Source organism: Rhineura floridana, chromosome 2 (genome assembly GCF_030035675.1).
Source record: "Rhineura floridana isolate rRhiFlo1 chromosome 2, rRhiFlo1.hap2, whole genome shotgun sequence".
Taxonomy (NCBI): domain Eukaryota; kingdom Metazoa; phylum Chordata; class Lepidosauria; order Squamata; family Rhineuridae; genus Rhineura; species Rhineura floridana.
The window spans coordinates 182,861,443-182,870,796 of record NC_084481.1 but is presented as its reverse complement, the minus strand read 5'-3'; the positions used below and the strand labels follow the sequence as shown (position 1 = coordinate 182,870,796).

At 39.7% G+C, this 9,354-nt stretch overlaps 1 protein-coding gene across 2 annotated transcripts in view; it reads right to left on the bottom strand.

The window, feature by feature from the left end:
• Positions 1-9,354, bottom strand: part of COCH (cochlin) — a 42,868-nt gene continuing 33,514 nt past the window's right edge. For both annotated transcript variants that reach the window (XM_061613224.1, XM_061613223.1), the window contains 4 exons: positions 7,542-7,645; positions 3,138-3,364; positions 2,065-2,581; positions 1-1,325 (listed from right to left, as the gene is read on the bottom strand). In XM_061613224.1, coding sequence (XP_061469208.1) covers positions 1,150-1,325; positions 2,065-2,581; positions 3,138-3,364; positions 7,542-7,645 — 1,024 coding nt within the window. In that variant the 3' untranslated portion in view covers positions 1-1,149. The remainder of the gene's footprint in view (positions 1,326-2,064; positions 2,582-3,137; positions 3,365-7,541; positions 7,646-9,354) is intronic.

The window sequence follows — 9,354 nt, the reverse complement described above, 5'->3', positions numbered from 1 at the left end:
TGCATTTTCATTTTTTAAAGCTCTGAAGAGACATACTGTGGAATAAATGTCCATATTTTTTTGGGGTACCTGGATTCATACACTAAAAATGCATATAACTGAGTAATGAAATAGAAAAATAGTAGTACTGGATAGTAGTACTAGGCATTCTTGCCATTTATGTAATAAAATCAACAAATTATTTAAAAATGCCCCAAAGCCAGTTAAATACGATCCCTTCTGTACTTTTCATAATTGCTTATAATTTTACAAACAATGTAACCTGTGTGGGGACAGTTCTATAGTAGATGGTAGGTAACTCCCAATCCATAGGTCATTTAATGTAAAGCACCTGAATTTAAATTGATTCAGCCCCATCAAAGTCAGTTGGATTAATTCAGCTAAAAGCTGAGAACGGCCCCTTAAAAAAAATTCTAAATAGTTTCATTGTTTTCAGGCAATGAGAAAGCTGTGACTCAGAATTCTTTTAAAAGCAAATAATTCTTCATACATTCCCAAGTCTTTGGAGAGAGGAACATGGGCGAGGTGGCGGGGGTGGCGGCAGTATTTTAAAAATAAAAATCCAAACTTAGCCAGATCGGTGGGCCCTTTGGAACAGAATAGCTTCACCTAATTGATAAACAGCTTTTATATTACGCATTGTAGGCAAAGGGTTTTTTAAAAAACTAAATACTGTACATTAACTGTTTTATCAGACCGTCTACAACATTCTCTAAGACTAGTTAGTACCTGCTATACAGAAAGGTTGTTAATAGTTTGATAATGATGCACTCAGCAAAATATTCCTTTCATCACAGTTGACAGCATTCTAAAGCAATTTTTGACACTTGATAGAATGTGTTGATATTCAGTGTTTAATGCAGCTGTGTATTTCTCTATATACATAAAACAGATACCAAGTAACCTCAACTATAAGATCTGCATTACTTTAAATGTTAACTGAGAAATATTAAATATACATATGCAATGGTAGCTTTGGGCCAAATTCATACTTACTGTTTATTCAAACAAAACTTCCCCTAAAGAAAGATTTCCCTAAAGAAAGCAGAAGAGTGGCCCTTTGTGTGCTAGAGTAACAGAACATCTACACCCTAGAGACTTCCTTGGCTTTCCTGATATGATTTAACGTCATCTGCTGCAGTCTTCCGTTTATTGTTTGGAGCCCAAGAAATCTCTGCAAATGGCTCTAACAACATCCGGAACAATCTGCTCCAGTCCCGTAAACTCTCTTGTGAAAAAGGTGTGTGTCTCCCTTGGTTCGGATGCCATATCTTTTAAATCATCCAGCGGGGCCCAAGCAATGCCAACAGAGAAGATGGTGATACCTGCAACAAATGTTTCAAGAATGAACATGGTTTAAAGGCTTGTTTAAACTTCAAGTAGGCATGACAATGGCTTCCAGAGAATTTCTTTTTAAAGTGATGCTGACGTTATTGTTCTACATAGGGGTTATAAAGAGGTTATAGGCTAGAGAAAGAGAGACCCTTGCACACTTGCTGTGTTGGTAATGCTTCTATTTCAGACAGCTATAGTGGATTTTGATAAGTGGCTTACAGAATGATGCTGTAGGACCAAAAAATAGTATTTTGGATTCTTAATGATGGTTGTGTCCCAACAATGTAATGAGGCAAGCTGGCTCGGAACATAGTAGGAACCTTGGTTAAATCCAGGATGAGCGGGGGTATCTTTATACTCAGAGTAGACCCACTGAAATCAATGAACTTATTACTCAAGATCACTGAGTATGATGTATTAAGATTCCGCACAATGAGTTCTAGCAGTGCATTCACACAGCAATAAAGAACTATTGAAATTTCTCCAGTGTTCACAGCTGCTGAGATCATTAGAATTTTCTAGATTTTATAGTCTATCTACCTTGAGGTTTTCTGAGAGTATTTAACATATGCACCCTTGCAAAAACAAAAAACCCCATACATTGGCAGAAACAACTGCAGTCAACTTTGTTGAATTAAAACGGTCTAATTACAGCTCCACTTACATTCAAATTGTTGTAAATGCAATTTCAAATGTCACTTCTATGAGCAGACAGTGACGATCATTTACCTGTTTTATGAGCAGCAGCAGCAGGCCCTCGAATGTCATCATAAGATTGGCCATCAGTCAAAATCACCAGAAAATTCTTGTTGGGTCCATCTCTCACAGGTCCAAACACATTTCTTGTTGTATAGGTAATGGCATCTCCAGTAGCAGTTCCACCACTCATGTAACGTATTCCTCGAACAGCAGAAAGAACCTTCTCTTTTGTGATGTAGTCTGTAAAGCTGAATTCGATGCGCTGGTCATAGGTGAACTGAACTGCTGCAATTTTGGCACCTATATCTGTTATCTCAAATGATTTGGCAATGTTACTGATAAATTCAAGCATGAGACGGAAGTTGCTGTCTCCAACACTGCTAGAACCATCTATCAGGAAAGCTATGTTGACTGAGTTGTAGCACGTCTTGCTGCATAACATTTGTTCGTGAGCACACAGTTTTTGAACAAGTGGTTTCACGTATTTTGTAGTACCAAACCAAGTGGGTATATTGTAGGAGAAGAAACCATTATTTTGACATACAGCCTGTTTTAAAAACAAAACAAAAAGGCTTTCGGTTTTGGCTCCTTTACTGAATGAATTGATGTTATCTTCTAATCTACATCCTTTGTGTACATTTTTCTGGGTGGGATGGGGGCTGTAATAAGTGCTTATTTGTGGTGCATAGTGCCTACTCTTCCCTTGAGATTTCATATTATAAAAAGTGCCTGTTCTCTTACATTCCAAAAGTGCAATATTTAATACTTGAGAAAATGCATTCCTTTCCGTAGTGAGCTTACCCATTTCTATTTAGGTTGCTGTGTGGAATGTTTCATAAATATTTTTGATATTCCCTGTAGCATGAGTGCTAACTAATGATAACTTCTACTGCATGCTCACACTGTCTCCTGACTTAAGCTGTTGAGCTTAAGACTGCTCAACTCTCAGAGCCTTTAGTAGATACTTTCTTCTTTTATAACACCACCTTATCAAGTTTGGATTATAACCTGCTGATGTTTTAGTTGTGAAGCATGTCCAAAAGCTAATGAAGGCTTTTCTTGCTCCAAAGTAAGCCCCTAAGGGAAATTTAAGAAGTTCTCACCTTCTCAACAAAGCCAACATCTTGAACCATCCCAAGTTCTTCAGGTGTGGGTTTTGCAATGGACACAATGAATACATTAACACCAAATTCTCTGGCCAGTATTCCAGCTTCTTCCAGATCATCTGATGGCCAGCCATCTATGAAAACTACAATGATTTTAGGAATGCCTTTGCGTACTCCATTTTCAGCAGTAAAAAATCTTTGTGCTGTGTGTTTCAAAGCTTTTCCTGAATTGGGAAAAATAAAGGGAAATTATTTGCTTTTTAGTATCAGTTTTCATTACTTTTGAAAACACAGCCTGTTCTGGTTTGATGTCTAAAACATAAGATCCACAGACCAGAAACTAAAGAATAGTTACTAGAAAAATGGTTCTATAGGATGCATACTTATAACATACCATAAATTATCAGACCATTCCTAGTTGTACTACAACGTTTTTCAAACAGAGTGTGGTAATAAGATTGCAACCTCACATGCCAGGGGGTGGGTAGCCTATTTCAGGCCAAGGGCCATAGTGACCCATGATCAAACCTGCAGGGGCCATATATCAAAGTGGCCATTTTTTTAAAAAAAGTATTTTCAAAAGGAAAATTTTGTGAGAAGGGTGTCACAAATACCTTTTTAGCATTTCAGAACCACAGCAGATGATTCATGGGAGTCATCAGTAGCAGTAGTAATAATAATAGACAAATGTGGGCCATGGAGGACCACAAAAACAACAACATTTGGCATCACAGTATAACTGTTGGTTAATTTTTTTCAGTTAATTTTTTTAAAAAATGGAAATTTTGGAGCATCTTAGGGGCCACAAAAACCTCTTGGGGGAGGGGCAGATGTGGCTCATGGACTGCAGATTGGCCACCCCTGCTATACACACAAGTAAGTCCCGTTGAACTGAAATGGGACTTGTGTCTGAGTAGACACAGAGTTGTGTTAAGTATCATTGTGCTCAGAATTAGCATTTTGTATTTCTCTGAGTCTGTAGTTATCTTTCCCCAGGGATCACACACAGGAATTCCAGATACACGTGGGATGCAGCTCCAGAAAACTACTGTTTCTCTATATCAGGGTTGAGAAACCATTGGACTCCAGCTGCCATCAGCCCCAGCCAGCCTGGCCAATGGTCTCGGATGATGGGAGTTGGAGTCGTAACAAAGTCCAGAGGGTCACAGGTTCCCCACCCATGTCTACATGAAGATAGTTGCATATACTGATGGCCTTCTGCAATTGTGACCGTGTGTTTCTTCTGTGTAAAGCTCCACAAACTGAAGTCATTTCAGTTCCTACCTTATTATAACTTACCCAACAAATATGTATTTGAAATAATCACATATTCTTTTCCCCTCCTATCCATGATTACATGTCCACCCTTCCTCTGTTGTTGCCCCTGTCTATTTTAGTTTGCAAGCCTATCATTTCATATATCATACGTGCTTTTTGTAAAGTGCTGTGCACACAGATAATGTTTTATTATACAGCCAAGAGACTGGCTGTATACTATAGCCAGCATGGATTTTTCACATTCCACCATGTTAAATGGAAAATACCCCCCATGCCATTCCGCTGCTTCCCATAACCTCATTTCAAAACAAAACTTTAGAAAAATTATAGTCCTGAACTTGCTTAACAACCCTCTCAATTTTTATGGCGATACACAAAACAGTCAGAGAGAATCTAGAATTCAAAGTATAAAAGAAGGGAAAAATCCAGATCCTTCTTGAACTTTTTTCTGTCAGTGGTCTCATAATTTGTTCAAATTAATTTAAAATCGGTCATGTTCACAGAGAACCTGTAATCCTGTTACTGAACTTGCCACATACTCTGACCTTCATCTCCTGTCATTTAAATTTTTTAAAAATGCCTGGATTATTTTTAATTAATTTAAGAAAATTACCATTGGAGTCTATGATACAGGCATGCTCAGTAGGACCAACTGTCAGTGTTCTAAAAGTCAGACTCACAGCTGTTTGGCTTGGCTAATCAGGAGCCCACTCCCAAGCCAGACCTTTATTTCACTTTATAGACAGTCATGGCTTCCTCCCAAAAATCCTGGGAAGTGTAATTTGTGAAGGATGCTGAGAGGTGTTAGGAGACTCCTATTTCCCTGACAGAGCTCCAGTGGCCAGAGTGATTTAACAGTCAGCCCCCTTTCCCAGACAAGTCTGGGTACTGTAGTCATGTGAGGGGAATAGGGTGTCTCCTTGCACCACTCACCATATGCTCAGAGGCACATGTTACCATATTCTTCCAAGGTACACAGGAAATGGATTGACCTGTGAAAGATCAACACAAATTATGTTTGCATTTTGACAAATTGGTAGGGCAGCCCAATATCTCAAAGAGGAGGTAAGGTCTCTCGCTCCCCTGGTGCATTCACTATAGCTGCCCAATTTCCCTGCTTTTAAAAGTTTGATAAAAATATCTGTGGACTATAGGTACGTTCTTAAACCGCAAGGTTTTTTTGCCTAATAGTGAATTTCTCTGCTTTTTAATCCATGAGTTAAGAAATGGGATCCTGTGCAAGCTTGCTGAGAATGGACTGATCAGTTGCATGCTTATTGAGTTCAATGGTATTTATTCCCATGAAATCATGTTTAAGATAGGTAAAACTGATCATGAGGAGGGGGAGGAGAGTAAAGGGGCAAGAGGGTGTGGATAGGAGGGAGGAGAAGGGAGGGTGGGTTTGATCAGTTGCATACTATTTGAGTTCAATGGGATTTACCTCTGTGCAACCATGTTTGAAAATGGAAATGGACTGCCTTCAAGTCGATCCCGACTTATGGCAACCCTATGAATAGTGTTTTCATGGTAAATGGTATTCAGAGGTGGTTTACTATTGCCTTCCTCTGAGGCTGAGAGGCAGTGACTGGCCCAAGGTCACCCAGTGAGCTTCATGGATGTGTGGGGATTCAAACCCTGGTCTCCCAGGTCATTGTCCAACACTGACCTAGGGGAGGGGCAGGGAAGGTAGGAGGAGGGGGAGGAGATTGGGTGGGTGGGCACTGGGCAGAGGGAAAGCCCCTTTCCTTTCCAAAAAGAAAACATTGTGAACAGTATAATTGCTTTTCAGGGTTACCCCCACCTTTTTATTTTACAGCAGGCACACGTAGCCACCCACCCAAATTTAAACCAAAGCTGTCCCTGGCCACATCCGCACCAGACCTTTATTTCACTTTGGACTGTCATGGCTTCTCTCAAAGAATCCTGGGAAGTGTAGTAAATGAAGGGTGCTGAGAGTCGCTAGGAGATGCCCTGTTCCCCTCACAGAGCTTCAATTACAGCAGCTGACTGTTAAACCACTCAGGCCACTGGAGCTGTCCCTGTCAGGGGAATAGGAGTCTCCTCTCAGCACCCTTCACAAACTACACTTCCCAGGATTCTCTGAGGGAAGCCATGATTGTCTCACAGGAAATCAAATTCTGGTATGGGTGTGGCCCCCTGATTAGCCAAGCCAAGCAGCTGTGAGTCTGGCTTTTAGAACACTGACAGTTGGTTCTTACAGAGCATGCCCGACACTATCATTCCGTTCAATGCAAAATTAATTAAATTAATTAAAAATCAGCCAGGCATTTTTTTTAACTTTTAAACTGCAGAAGATGAAGGTCAGAGTATGGGGCAAGGTCAGTAACAGCATTACAGGTACTCTGTGAACATGGCTGATTTTTAACGAATTTCAACAAATTACGAGAACTCTGAGAGAAAAAAGTCCAAAAGAGGTCTGGGTTTTTCTCTCTCTCTTTAGTGTTTAAACTCTCGATTCTTTCTGACTGTTTTGTGTATCACCATGAAAATTGAGAGGGTTGTTAAGTTCAGGGCTACAGGTTTTGTAAGGTTTTGTTTTGAAATGAGCTTATGGGAAGTATGGGGGGTATTTTCAATTTAACATTGCGGAATGCGAAAAATCCATGTTGACTATAGATATACAGTCACTCACGTGGCTGTATAATAATGTAGGGTGAGAGGGGAAACCTTTTTCAGCCCAAAGGCTGCATTCCCTATTGGACAACCTTCCGGGGGCTGTGTGCTACTGGTAGATTGGGCCAAAAGTAAAAGTGGGTGGAGCAACAGATGCGACTCTATTCAGCAGGCTACACAAAATCTAGAGATTTCTTCCCACCCTCAATTTCCCCATCCATTCATGCACTATTGCAGTTGAAGGAAATACTCCAGCCTGGCAAAAGTGCTAAAAAAAAGTGAGTAGCATGGCCTAGGCAGAGTCCCAAAGAGACCTGGAGGACCCATTTGGCCCATAGGGTTGATGTTCTTCACCTTTGTCATTCACTTTGTTTACTGTTTGAGAAGGCAGCTTTTCCAAGTGCAAATAGCTCAAATACCTTCAGTCAAGACAGATATATTACATCATTATTCGAAAAACATATTTTATCTGTTTGGACTTGTACTTACCTGTATTCGAATTGCCTCCTTTGAAACCTATCTCTTTTATTGCAAATAAAACATTTTTTGATGCTGTGAAATTTTTCAGGTAGAATTCCGTTTTTGGATGCTCACTATTAAAAATAAATAGAACAAAGTCATGCTGTAACAGACAATGCTAAAATGAATTATTTGGAATTCAACTGGCATTATTTAATCTATTAATCTTCTCAAAACTGATTTTACTATATCTGTTTCTTTTGGTTTCATCTCCAATACAGAGTCAATTTCAGAGCTACTGTTGCCTAAGTCATAAGTAATATTGCGTCCTTGACAAAAATAGCTGCAATCCTCAAACCTTACAGCACACTATTTCAGAACAAGTGGTCTGCGATCACAACCTACTTAATTACATTACAATCTTTAGCAATTTCCACAAGTGTAACTTAATCAGTGGTGACATTTTCCATGTTTGTAAGAGGGGGAAAAACTACATTGATTAAAATGTACATTCACTTTTATTTCACTTCCTAAGCAACATACTTATTAGTAACTCAGTCCCATCCTATAAATTAACTAAGAAGTAAGTTGCAGTGAGTGCAATAGGGCTCCAAAGTAAGGATGCATACGATTGGAACCATAAAATCACTTGTAAAAATACCTCAGGCGTGAACTAGTTACATGCAAGGTCTACTTGTAAAGGATCTCAAAAGTGCTTCATAGTGTAATTTCTCCTCTCTTCCATGTGCGTTATAAGCATGGTGGGAAGTCATGGGGGATGGAAAGTCTCTGCACACTTCCTTGTATCTCTGCCTTGCCCCCTTCTCCATGCCTTGCAACTTTAATTTTGCTCTGAGCATAATTTAACTTGCTTTGGCAAGAAGCAGCAAGACTGGAGAAGGATGAAAACAGTGTACACAGATTTCCATGTCCCCCAATGGTGCATCATATTGCTTTTGGACATGCGTGGGTGGGAGGCATAGTGGAAGGAAAGTGGCTGTTTTAATCAGAATCATCTACATGTGGACATTCTACCTGTGGATGCAAGTAGGTCTTATCTTTCCTCTTTTCATGTTTCCAGAAGATCATAGCAAAGACAATTGAGCGCAGAACAGCATTGCAGAAAATGGGATCCAAATATTTTATATTTTGCATTTTATAAACCTATACTATACTACACTTTAAATTTTATCTAGATTCTAGATTCTAAAATGTAGAATAGGTTTGTAAAATGGAAAAAAGGGTATTTAAATATTTTAGTGATGCTTGGTTTCCAAATAAGTCAAAACACTGTTGTGTTGTTTATGAGCAGATTGCTCATGCCAGTGCCAAGCAACATCTTAGGGAATCCATAAGGAATTTAATTGAGGGATGGTCTCAGTTCCTTCTCATTTCATTCTGCCAGGTTGAAGAGATCACAAATTGGAGCCTGACCATTTTGTCAGACAAGGGTTGTGAAAACAAACCCAGTACTTACACCCCTCTACTTCCTTTAGCCTTTTATGCCTGTGCAGACCTCTTGAGCAGCGGAGGCTGGTCTATTAAGGCAGGTGGGGCAGTGCCTCCCCACTGAATCCCAAAACCTATAGCCCAGTTCCTTACCTTGAGTGACTGGTTACAGCTATACTCCCTGCCTGATTCTCCCACACTTGCTGCATTCTCTGCCTATATTATGTCTGTTTGATAAAGTCTGGGTGGGAAGAAGTCCTTGTTTTGCTGTAATATCAGAGTTGATCCCTAGCTATCAATATTGCAGAGATTCACAGTGTTAAGCTGGGACTTTTGCTACTTTGAATGTTGTCCATGGTGCCTTTATAGGAAAGGTAGGGAACCTGTCATCCTC